Source organism: Carassius gibelio, chromosome B19, assembly GCF_023724105.1.
Source record: "Carassius gibelio isolate Cgi1373 ecotype wild population from Czech Republic chromosome B19, carGib1.2-hapl.c, whole genome shotgun sequence".
NCBI classification, from domain to species: domain Eukaryota; kingdom Metazoa; phylum Chordata; class Actinopteri; order Cypriniformes; family Cyprinidae; genus Carassius; species Carassius gibelio.
In genome coordinates this window covers 10,500,615-10,513,133 of record NC_068414.1, presented here as the reverse complement: position 1 = coordinate 10,513,133, position 12,519 = coordinate 10,500,615, and the positions used below count along the sequence as shown (strand labels likewise).

The window sequence follows — 12,519 nt, the reverse complement described above, 5'->3', positions numbered from 1 at the left end:
CAATCAAATTAAAATGGTTTAAAAAGTCATTTAGAACTATTTATTTATTTTCAGTAATTTATCAAAATATTAAAAAAGGTTTGCTGCATGGTTAAAATATTCTATGCGTATAAAAAAAGTCACGTATAATAAGTCACATTTTATCATTTCATTCGGAAACAGGCCTAATGCCGATGTGAAATGTTTACAAACATGATAATAAACACTGTAAACATAGCCAGGCTGTTTTAGTTCCCCTCACTCCACGACAAATCATTTCAATGAACAGTATTTAGAAAAGAACAAGCAATATAAACAGCAAGCCAGAACAAATTCATTTAGGCTGATCCCAATGTTGGGTCTCTCATTCAACTTACCGTATGTTTGACTGACTGTAGTTCATTATGATAATGAACAGGCTACAAGGTAGCAAAGCTTAACTGTGTGTGTGCTTGCGGCACAGCGCTATCGCTTGAGTTTTTACTTCTAACAGTGAAGCAACTACTTTTTAGAATTGTAAAAGATTTGCCTTTAATTGTGTACATTCATGATAAAAACATTTTAACATGTCATGCGTAAAATATATATTATATTATAATATATTCTCGTATTGGCCTATTTATTCATTTTATATATATATATATATTACATAGCTTTATTATGTTTTTCTCTCTGCTCGCAGAAGTGCTGCAGGTGTGTGATGTGATGTGAAGACCATGTGAAAGATAAGTGAAATGAACATCCCTGGTGAATGTTTACCTGAGATATCAGGTGAGTCTCTTTTCTCTGGGCTTTCTGCCGAAGCTGTGCTCCACTCCCCCAAACTGATCACCTCTTCTTTCTTCTCCTCCGCTGTGTGCGTCTGACCTCCGTTACCCACAGAAACATACCCTGCAGGACACACACACACACACAACACACGCACACACACACACACAAACACACACACACGCACACACACACACACACACACACACACACAACACACGCACACACACACACACATGCACACACACACACATGCACACACACACACACACACACACAACGCAAATGTTTCAAAAAATGTTTGATCATAAATCTATATGACCAGCATTGTGTGATCATATCATTTTCTTCTGAGCTGACATTTTAAACACATTATGTTAAATGTTCTTTTATTATTTTTTTTCCCTATTTTTCAGCTCCAATGTGAACAATTATTAAGGAGTATATTGATTACCTGATAACAATGTGGTGGACATTGTTATTGTTTTGCGATATCAGTATCATTTTAATTCAAATAAATATTAAAATCTGAGATTAACCTGGTCAAGAAATTAACATTCGGTTGGCCAGACAAGGCCTGCCACTCAAATTATGAGTCAAAATGGCCAAATAATCGATAAGTTACTTGTATATCTATTTGGTCAAAGTTGTGTCACTAGCCGAGTTTCCATCCAAAGTTGCGCAAAATTGAAATATTGCATAAAACATTTGCGAACAAGCACCGTTTCCATCTAACGAGTCACAGAGAACAAAATCGTCACTTCCTGATAAACTGGCACTATACATCACTAGACAAAATAGGTGATGCCACTGAATATAATTATTTTAATGTCATAATAATTTACTTGTGCCTTTGAGCGAGCAGATGAAACTAAATTAATTGGCTCACTGCTTTCGGAGGAGGATGCTGCTGTTTGGGAACGCAGTCGAATAAGACAGTTCTGGGAGGCAATTATACAGAAATACTTTGACGACAGACTTTGTTCAGGCGTTTCAGATGCTGTGGAACGAGATCTCTCTGCTGGTTTATCAGGTTTTGCCGTCCCAGAGCACAAAGTCATATGACTTTTTTAATGAGCATGTAGGAATTTATTTGGCAAATGTGTTTCCATCTATCATTCTTTAGTTAAAATTTGGTGTATCCATCAATCGTTTCCAACGTGATTTTGTACTTAATGCACTTTAATTGTGCAGAAGTAGTGCTGAAGTATAATTAAATATATACTTGAGCCCTATTCGGATGGGGTTGGTTTTCTAAGAATTTTTTTATATCTAATCCGTTTAAATTATATTAAGACTTAAAGTTCTACGTAATTAAGGGCGTGGCCACTTGAGTGACAGGTGGATTGCCATGTGGGCGTGGCTTCAGCAACCAGCTCCTGCCTTTTGCCCATCTTCGATTAACTGAATAAACTAGGGCAGGAAAACTGGGGAAGAATGAGACACACCTGGGATCAAATCAACACAATCAATGGGAGACAAAACTGGGTCTCAGGGAGCAAAACACACAGAGACAGGTCATAATCCTTACTTGTACATTATTTAAGAGATTTAAGTATTGTATAAAATTGGTCGGTCTCAGTCACCTTCATTTGTAAAAAGTAGCTTCTGAATAAAAAATAAGGTTGGAGACCCCTGGTTTGAAGTATAAAAGAAATGCGCAGTAGTTGACGAAATATTGAAAATCATCAGAAGGCTGAAGGTGTGTGTGAGAGTGTGTGTGTGTTTGTGCATGCGTGTGTGTGTGTGTTCTGACCCTGAGCTGTGGTGGCTGTGCCGAGTCCACTGCCGTCCGGTGGGAAGCGTGTGTTGTTGATCAGCAGGTCGAACTTGGTGCTTCGGCAGGTGTTTGTGCAGAGAGTGCTGTGCTGATAGAAATCCAGCTGACCCGAGTCCATCATCTTCCTTCATGACACACACACACACACAGAGAACTGTCAGATGTTATGACTATCAATCACTGAAGAACATTTGTTTTCATTGACTATCCAAAAGAGGTCAAAGTGGGTACTTTTTCTTGATCTTGTGTAAGAGTGTGTATAAGTGTATATAAAGTATATTACAATTGATATTGGAATTACAATATTACAAAATGGAAATGTTTGGAAATGTGAACTGGTATTTCCTACTGACACAACTTAAACACTGACTTAAAACCATTTTTTTAGCTGCTGAAAATATTAGAGTAGAAATAATTTGGCCACCACTGTATAGACCAACGCTACTTTTGCGTCATCGAAGGGTAACGCCCCTTTTTGGGGGAAAACAAACGGATTCCTGATACAGAACTCGCTCCAGACCTTTTGGTTTCGTTGTTTCTGATGTGTACAGGCCTTTCAGAGACAATTTCAAACAGATATGGTTTAGTCCTAGCCTGCGAATATTTTTTTCAAACGTAAAATCCAAACAGCCAAGGCAGCGTTCCTAATGAGAGCTAACGTTAATCACGTAGCTGCTAGCAGCTTCGTATTTCTAACTAGCCGACAACAAAACTGTCAATAGCTTAAATCAAGTGAAATATGATCCAAGTAAACCACCGACTCCTCTTGACATGGCCTCTTCATCTAGTTTATCATACTGTGAGTGTGTTAATGACAAAAAATAGGCTACTTGGTGATTCCACGAGATAATGGTAAGGTGTCCATATTTTTGGCCACTTCGTGGGGCTATTAATCCAGTTTTCGATCATTTCAAAGGGACACCTCTGTGAACACCATATCCAGTAGCTTCTTTAAATACCTCTCACAGTCCTTGGCCGGCAAAGAGAGTGTGTATGTTTCTGCCATTTTTGCTATCAAGAAACTAGAGCGAGTTCTGTATCAGGGGAATCCGTTTGTTTTCCCCCAAAATGGGGCGTTACCCTTCGATGACACAAAAGTAGCGTCGGTCTATATGAAAAACTGCAAATTTCGGAACACAAAATTTTCTCACAAAAGTCCAAACCGGACTGACATTAGAAAGTGTTTATAAACTGAGAGTGACGTACCATTAAGGTACTATTATGCGCCCTATAGGTACTAATAAGCATGTTTAAAGTTAAATAGGGAATAAATACGATTTTTTTTGTCTGAGAGTACAGAAAAATAAGAGTAAATGTAGTAAGTTGTGTAAACTCCTGTGCTGTTTTTGTCTGTGTGTAGCACCTACATCTCTGCAGATCCATCAGAACAATCACAGTTTAAGATGTGTCACGATAACCATTGCTCTGCGAGAGCTCAAGGTCGAAATTAATTCATTTAACACTCATCAACAGCGTTGGGGGAAAATACTTTAAACGTAATGCAATACAATATCGCGTTACTCCCTAAAAAAGTAACTAATTACTACTTAGTTCGTTTTTATGGAAAGTAATGTGTTATGTTACTTTTGCATTACTTTTAAATCTGGCCAGGGCTTGCTTGTTTGCTTTTAATATAAAAAGTTCTTCTTTTACAAAAGTAAAAGGGCTTTCACACCAAAAAAATGAATACAAATCAGGCTTAAGAACAACAGAAGAAGAAAGTTCAACACTATTCAGCAATAACAAAATGTGCAATTTTTGCTAAGTATAGTTGAAGTGAATCAATACAGGTCAGTAACAGACACACTGGTTAATAAAATGGGATAAAATAACATTTGTCTTATTTCACATAATTAATTATTGCAGGTTTTTATAATCTTCTGAATTTGCATTTGACTGTTTTCATTCATTTTGAGGAATACTGAATTAGTTTTTGTCCAGGTGAGGTGAGTAAATACATGTTCATATTTACAGTAGAAGTCCAGTTACATCACGTTCACACACTCTGCACTTACTCCTGATTTCTCTCAACATGGCAACCTGACGGCTGTCAGTCAATACACAGGGAAAATAAAGTAACTCAGATATTTCCTACTAAATTAAAAAGGTAATGTATTACTTTACTAGTTACTTAAAAAAAATCTGATAACATAACTTGTGTTACTTGTGATGCATTACCCCCAACACTGCTCATCAATGTCTGTTACAAAACAGTGGACCAATCAGAAGCCCCCGGAGGCGGAGCAAGCACTGCAAGCTCAGTTTTGAGTGCCTTTGAATCAGATTAAAATACTGAAACAGTATGCGTAAGCAGACCTGAGCATAACTCCACCCATCCGGATCGCTCGCTTCCAGTCCTTCAAGGTGGCTTTCCCCGACAAGTGCACAAACTGCTTTGGACTAATCAACTGATCCTCATACTGCAGAGAAACAGAGCAGGCCAGATTCAACACATCACCAGCGGTTCTCTGCAGCGTTTGGCTCTACACAACACCAACCTTCACACATTTGACATTGATGCCCGGGCAGACAAACTTCTTCACCAGAAGGATGGCTTTACTCTCGCCGCATGTAATGGGATAACCGAGCTCGAAATCCTCTCCTTCAGCAGACGCCTCGTCTGAACATAAACACACACATCAACAAGAGTTTATTGTGGCAAAACTGCATTAGGTGTATTTAGTGACAGCGTAATCTGCTGCTTGGAGAGAGCTGATAAATTTGAGCAGACAGCTTTTATAGCAAAGACGCTGCTTGCAGGAAACAGATTACTGCTAATAATGTGAGTTAATAAAGATGGTTTAAAAAGAACACATGAGCTGTGCAAAATCTGCTGTCATGATGTAAGGAAAAATCCTCCCCATTCAGTTTTAGGACAGGGTTACCTTGTGCCTCCACAGCCACAACTGCTGAATCTGTCTCACTGCTTTCATCTCCAAGCCTATCAAACATAAAGCATCATCTATAACATCAGACTGCATCTGTTGTTCCCAGAAGATTTGATGCATGATTATGATGTTTGTGTTGTGGTCACCCAGCTGTGATGGGCTGCAGCTGCAGGATCATCTGAGTCTTGCTTTGGTTGTCAGGATCTCCATCCTCTTCCTCAGCGCTCTTCATCTCCACCACGTTCTCCACAGACACGGTGACTTCAGTCTCTGCCATAGCCCTCGCTCCTTCAACAACGAGGAGTGTGACAGTCCTGCATAAGATTTGAGATTTTAGTCAAACTTTGGAATAAATGTTAATATAGAAATTAAGAATTTTAAACACCGGCTTTCTATTTGCAATATATTGTAAAATGTAATTTATTCCTGTGATCAAAGCTGCATTTTCAGCATCATTGCTCTTCATTGTCACAAGATCCGGCAGAAATCATTCTAATATGCTGATTTGCTGCTTATTATTATTTTTAATGCTGCAAAGAGTTTTTAATTCCCTTTATTTTATTTATTTATTTATTGTGGAAGCTATGATACTTTTTCCATGATTTTTTTTAGAAAATTCAAATGAACAGCATTTGAAAAGGCATTTTAAAATATTTTCACAGTCACTTTGATCAATTTAATGTTTTCTTGAATAAAAGTATTATTTTTTTTCTTTTTAAAAATGAATGATTTCTAAAAGATCATGTGACACTGAATTTTAATCATAATAATCATAGATAGTAAAGTTTGTGGACAAACTTTAAGATGGCTTGAAAAAGCCTGGCCAGGGAGTTTGAAATTGTTGAAAAAGCTTAGAGTTTGAGGGTTTTCAGTTTTAAATAATTTAAAGTAGTTTTGAAGTTTTGAAGGCAATACAACCTATCAAGTTACTATCATGTCGTTAACGTGTTTCCAGCATGATTATCATGTCACTAGCATGTTGGAATCATGACTAGCAAGTGACTAGCATGTCATTAGCATGATTAGCAAGTTGGTGGCATGTCATTAGCAAGTTTCCAGCATGATTAGCAAATGACTTGCATGTATGTAGCATGTTGTTAGGATGACTAGCGTGTGACTAGCATGTAATTAGCATGAAAACAAATGACTAGCATGTCTGTTGCATGATGTTAGCATGATTAGCAAATGACTAGTGTGTTGTTAGCATGTTTAGCAAGTCACTAGCATGTTGTTAGCATGATTAGCAAGTGACTAGCATGTTGCTAGCATGTTTCTATGCTAATCCAACTAAAACCAGTTGATTCAGTAAAGAAAGAAAAAAAAAGCTAAAAACTAGCTAAGACCAGCTTGACAGAGGCCAAAATTATTTTAAAAACATGTTAAAGGCATGCTTCTAGCCTGATTAGCAAGTTATTAGCATGTTGTTGGTATGTTTGTATGCTAATTCAGCTAAAACCAGTTGATTAAGTATAAATAATAATAATAATAATAATAATAATAATAATAATAAATATAGCTGCAAGCAGCAATCACGGGGCCAAGCATTCCAGCGTCCACATCAGGAGCTAAGCATATGTAGCATCAGACCAAATGCAACAATGAATAATGAAATTAATAATTGCATGATTGTAATTGAAATGGCTGAAAATCGTTAATAAAAGTTCCACAGCGAGGAGCTAAGCATGGCATGGAGCATCAGACCAAATGCAACGAGTAAGAAAAGCAATTATTGGAAGAGTGTAATTGAAACAGCCAGTAAAACTCCAGTAAAATGATGCATTATCATTTTTGGAAAATATGTGGCGCTGTAATCAAATCGCTTTGTTGTGTTCTGTGGGAGGTGACAATGTTGTGGGCAATTTCTTTCAAAATACTTACAGACCTTTAGGGCAATGAGTCGAACATGCCCACCGAGTTTCGTTCCGATCGACTTCTATTAACCTTGTCAAATAGGTGCTTAAAGTTGTTTGGCCAATGGCGGCCATGTTTTTTAAGATAAGTGAAATTCCTCATAGAGCACTTGTGCCCCATTGGGCCATATCAATTTTCAAGTTGATTGGATCAACTGTTGCTTAGTTATAGCCATTTGATTTTTTTTCATCCTGTAGCGCCACCAAGTGGCAGATATGGAAAAAAAAAATAATAATTTGACTAAAGTTTTTGTTCATGCATATGAGTTCTGAGTTTGGTGAAGATATCTCATTTTGTTCCCGAGTTATAGCCTTTTTCATAAAATTGGTCCACGAATTTGAATGTTTTGGGTCACCTGGTTTTTTGTTCAGTCTTGATCAAACCACTGCAGTAATATTCTCAGGACTCTCTAGATCAATAACTTTGAAAAAATATGTTGTATTTTGTCCTTTGGTTAGATAACATTTAAACAGGCCTAAAAAACAAAAGATTTCTGTTGTGAATGGCATTAAACTGCAAAAAAAAAAAAAGGGGTAATATAATCACACATGCATTAGATCTGTATTTTTTCTAAACAATCATGCAAAATTTAACAGATATTAGGTAAAAAAGAACACTGTAATATTTATAAAGCTTCAAAACCCAGTGTTGAATAAAAAATTGCAATTATAACCACTAGATGTCACCGGAAGACCACTAATGAGCTCAGTAAAGACTAAAACATTACAGTTTATGGGCTTGTTGAGGGATTCATCTAGAAAAAATGTATATTACTATTATTTAATATTACTGTTCAAGCATTTCAGATCACATTGAGTCAAAGTTTACCAATTTATTCATACAGATATATCTAATGTTTATAATTATGCCAGATTATGATTGCAATGAAACCTGAAAAATGACATAGAAGCCCATAAAAACAGAAGACTTGCAATAGGTTTTATCACCCATCATTTATTTTAATTATCTATATATATAACAAAATGTGTGCATCTGTGTGTGGGTTTAAGCATGCTTATTGAGTATTAATATACTAGTTTAAACATTTCATGTTTGTGTGTGTCTGTAATTCTGTTCTATTCTTTTACTGTCAGCCATATCTAGGTTATTTAAAATCAGTGCAGTACTATTATCTAGACTGTGAAATTATACATAAATTGCGTATGCTTCTTTGGAATGAAATTAAGACAACATATAACAGTTATAAAGGTTAAAGAGACAGTGTTGTATGATAAATTGCATTTACGACCACTAGATGTCGCTGGAAGACCACTAATGGGCTTTGCAGAGATATAGCCTCAGACTCATTTTGTGAAGATGCCTGACATCTGAAGCAGCGCTGTACAAAAACGGTTTCGTCTATTGACACGAAATCCATAACTTTTTGTCAGCACGGTCTGAAGATGATCTGATTCAATTTTGGTGAAAATCAGACAAACGGTTGAGGATGAGTTTAAAAAAAAAGGTTTTCAACATGAATCAAAATGGCGGACAGGAAGTTTTGCTTAATATGACATAATTGGTATGTATGTTGTCGGCATGTCCCAAGGAACATTTTGAGACATGTTTCATGATAATAGGCTAATGCAATCAAAAGTTATTAGCATTATTGGAAATGTAATAATTAGCGGTTATTGATTGGTTTATTACTCTTGACCAATAGGTGGCGCTGTGACCAAAATGATGTGGCGTGGTCAATGTGATGTGACAATGTCACATATTAAGTTTTGTGTAAATATCTCCAACCTTTGCAGAGATACAGCCTCAGATGCAGTTTGGCATCTTTCCAGCAAATTCGTTGGTACGCTAATTGAAAACGGTTACGTGTATCGACACAAATTCCATAACTTTTTGCCAGCATGGTCTGAAGATGATCCAAATCAAATTTGGTGAAAATCTGAGCAACGGTCTAGGAGGAGTTCGAAAAAGTAGGTTTTCAACATGAATCAAAATGGCGGACAGGAAATTTTGCCAAAATTGACAAATGGGGTATCGGTGTTCTCGGCATGACCCAAGGAATCTATCAACATCAGCTTTGTTACAATAGGCTAATGTATGCAAAAGTTATTAGCATTTTTCGAAAAAATCGTTATAACTATTGACCACAAGGTGGCGCTGCCCCCAATTTTTTTGTGTACATTCAGGGCATGGAGCCGGACATTTTTGTAATTATTTGCGAAACGATACGGAACTTCATTCTTAAGATACAGCAATTTACAACTAAATCCAAAATGGCCGACGCCCAAAATGGCCGAATTGGGACAATTCGGTATCATTCGACTCGGAATGATGCACTGAATCTAAAGACACCACTTTTGTGATTTTTGGCAAAACCGTTCAGAAGTTATGAGCAAAAACATGCATTTTTCATATCTCCTGACCACTAGGGGGCACAGCGCCGAAACACTGCAGGTAGTCCCAGGGAATGGTTGTTATAAGACCCACCAAGATTGGTCTCAATAGGCCAAACCGTTGCGGAGATATAGCCTCACGTTCACGTTTGCGTGCTTTTCGAAGAATTCGTTCATGAGCTATTCGGAAACGGTTTGAGAAATCAACTTGAATTCCATAACTTTTTGCCAGCATGGTCTGAAGATTATCTGATTCAATTTTCGTGACAATCGGTGCAACGGCCTAGGACGAGTTCGAAAAAGTAGGTTTTACGAACAATTGACGATAGCGAAAAAACTAAGCCTTGCGATTTTTGAATTTCGGTGTCCATTCGACTCGGCATGAGCCAAGGAATCACAGGAAAAAAGAATTTTCATTTTGTGGCTCACGGTTCAAGAGTTATTAGCATCAAGTTTTTGAAAGTTTAGACAATTGGTGGCGCTAGAGAGTTTGAGTTAGAGACTTCAAATTTGCTACGGTTAATGTTCAGACAGTCCTCTATTAGTGTGCCAAATTATACAACTTTCCCGCAATCGGTTCTATGGGCTACCATAGACTTGGGGTGGAAGAAGAAGAATAATAAATATAGCTGCAAGCAGCAATCACGGGGCCAAGCATTCCAGCGGCAACATCAGGAGCTAAGCAGACCAAATGCAACAATGAATAATGAAATTAATAATTGCATGATTGTAATTGAAATGGCTGAAAATCGTTAATAAAAGTTCCACAGCGAGGAGCTAAGCATGGCATGGAGCATCAGACCAAATGCAACGAGTAAGAAAAGCAATTATTGGAAGAGTGTAATTGAAACAGCCAGTAAAACTCCAGTAAAATGATGCATTATCATTTTTGGAAAATAGTTGGCGCTGTAATCAAATCGCTTTGTTGTGTTCTGTGGGAGGTGACAATGTTGTGGGCAATTTCTTTCAAAATACTTACAGACCTTTAGGGCAATGAGTCGAACATGCCCACCGAGTTTCGTTCCGATCGACTTCCATTAACCTTGTCAAATAGATGCTTAAAGTTGTTTGGCCAATGGCGGCCATGTTTTTTAAGATAAGTGAAATTCCTCATAGAGCACTTATGCCACATTGGGCCATACCAATTTTCAAGTTGATTGGATCAGCGGTTGCTTAGTTATAGCCATTTTAGTTTTTTTTTCATCCTGTAGCGCCACCAAGTGGCAGATATGGAAAAAATAATAATTTGACTAAAGTTTTTGTTCATGCATATGAGTTCTGAGTTTGGTGAAGATATCTCATTTTGTTCCCGAGTTATAGCCTTTTCCATAAAATTGGTCCGCGAATTTGAATGTTTTGGGTCACCTGGTTTTTTGTTCAGTCTTGATCAAACCACTGCAGTAATATTCTCAGGACTCTCTAGATCAATAACTTTGAAAAAATATGTTGTATTTTGTCCTTTGGTTAGATAACATTTAAACAGGCCTAAAAAACAAAAGATTTCTGTTGTGAATGGCATTAAACTGCAAAAAAAAAAGGGGGTAATATAATCACACATGCATTAGATCTGTATTTTTTCTAAACAATCATGCAAAATTTAACAGAGATTAGGTAAAAAAGAACACTGTAATATTTATACAGCTTCAAAACCCAGTGTTGAATAAAAAATTGCAATTATAACCACTAGATGTCACCGGAAGACCACTAATGAGCTCACTAAAGACTAAAACATTACAGTTTATGGGCTTGTTGAGGGATTCATCTAGAAAAAATTTATATTACTATTATTTAATATTACTGTTCAAGCATTTCAGATCACATTGAGTCAAAGTTTACCAATTTATTCATACAGATATATCTAATGTTTATAATTATGCCAGATTATGATTGCAATGAAACCTGAAAAATGACATAGAAGCCCATAAAAACAGAAGACTTGCAATAGGTTTTATCACCCATCATTTATTTTAATTATCTATATATATAACAAAATGTGTGCATCTGTGTGTGGGTTTAAGCATGCTTATTGAGTATTAATATACTAGTTTAAACATTTCATGTTTGTGTGTGTCTGTAATTCTGTTCTATTCTTTTACTGTCAGCCATATCTAGGTTATTTAAAAATCAGTGCAGTACTATTATCTAGACTGTGAAATTATACATAAATTGCGTATGCTTCTTTGGAATGAAATTAAGACAACATATAACAGTTATAAAGGTTAAAGAGACAGTGTTGTATGATAAATTGCATTTACGACCACTAGATGTCACTGGAAGACCACTAATGGGCTTTGCAGAGATATAGCCTCAGACTCATTTTGTGAAGATGCCTGACATCTGAAGCAGCGCTGTACAAAAACGGTTTCGTCTATTGACACGAAATGCATAACTTTTTGTCAGCACGGTCTGAAGATGATCTGATTCAATTTTGGTGAAAATCAGACAAACTGTTGAGGATGAGTTTAAAAAAAAAGGTTTTCAACATGAATCAAAATGGCGGACAGGAAGTTTTGCTTAATATGACATAATTGGTATGTATGTTGTCGGCATGTCCCAAGGAACATTTTGAGACATGTTTCATGATAATAGGCTAATGCAATCAAAAGTTATTAGCATTATTGGAAATGTAAAAATTAGCGGTTATTGATTGGTTTATTACTCTTGACCAATAGGTGGCGCTGTGACCAAAATGATGTGGCGTGGTCAATGTGATGTGACAATGTCACATATTAAGTTTTGTGTAAATATCTCCAACCTTTGCAGAGATACAGCCTCAGATGCAGTTTGGCATCTTTCCAGCAAATTCGTTGGTACGCTAATTGAAAACGGTTACGTGTATCGA

The 12,519-nt window shown here is 36.7% G+C and overlaps 2 protein-coding genes across 4 annotated transcripts in view; one reads left to right on the top strand and one right to left on the bottom strand.

Moving 5' to 3' along the window:
• Positions 1–12,519, top strand: part of LOC127979288 (uncharacterized) — a 366,522-nt gene that overhangs the window by 20,168 nt on the left and 333,835 nt on the right. The gene's annotated exons all lie outside the window — the stretch shown is intronic.
• Positions 1–12,519, bottom strand: part of LOC127979273 (glucocorticoid modulatory element-binding protein 1) — a 44,881-nt gene that overhangs the window by 7,483 nt on the left and 24,879 nt on the right. For all 3 annotated transcript variants that reach the window (XM_052584616.1, XM_052584618.1, XM_052584617.1), the window contains exons 2-7: positions 5,562–5,729; positions 5,413–5,468; positions 5,026–5,147; positions 4,844–4,947; positions 2,504–2,652; positions 739–870 (exon numbers count right to left, since the gene is read on the bottom strand). In XM_052584616.1, coding sequence (XP_052440576.1) covers positions 739–870; positions 2,504–2,652; positions 4,844–4,947; positions 5,026–5,147; positions 5,413–5,468; positions 5,562–5,692 — 694 coding nt within the window. In that variant the 5' untranslated portion in view covers positions 5,693–5,729. The remainder of the gene's footprint in view (positions 1–738; positions 871–2,503; positions 2,653–4,843; positions 4,948–5,025; positions 5,148–5,412; positions 5,469–5,561; positions 5,730–12,519) is intronic.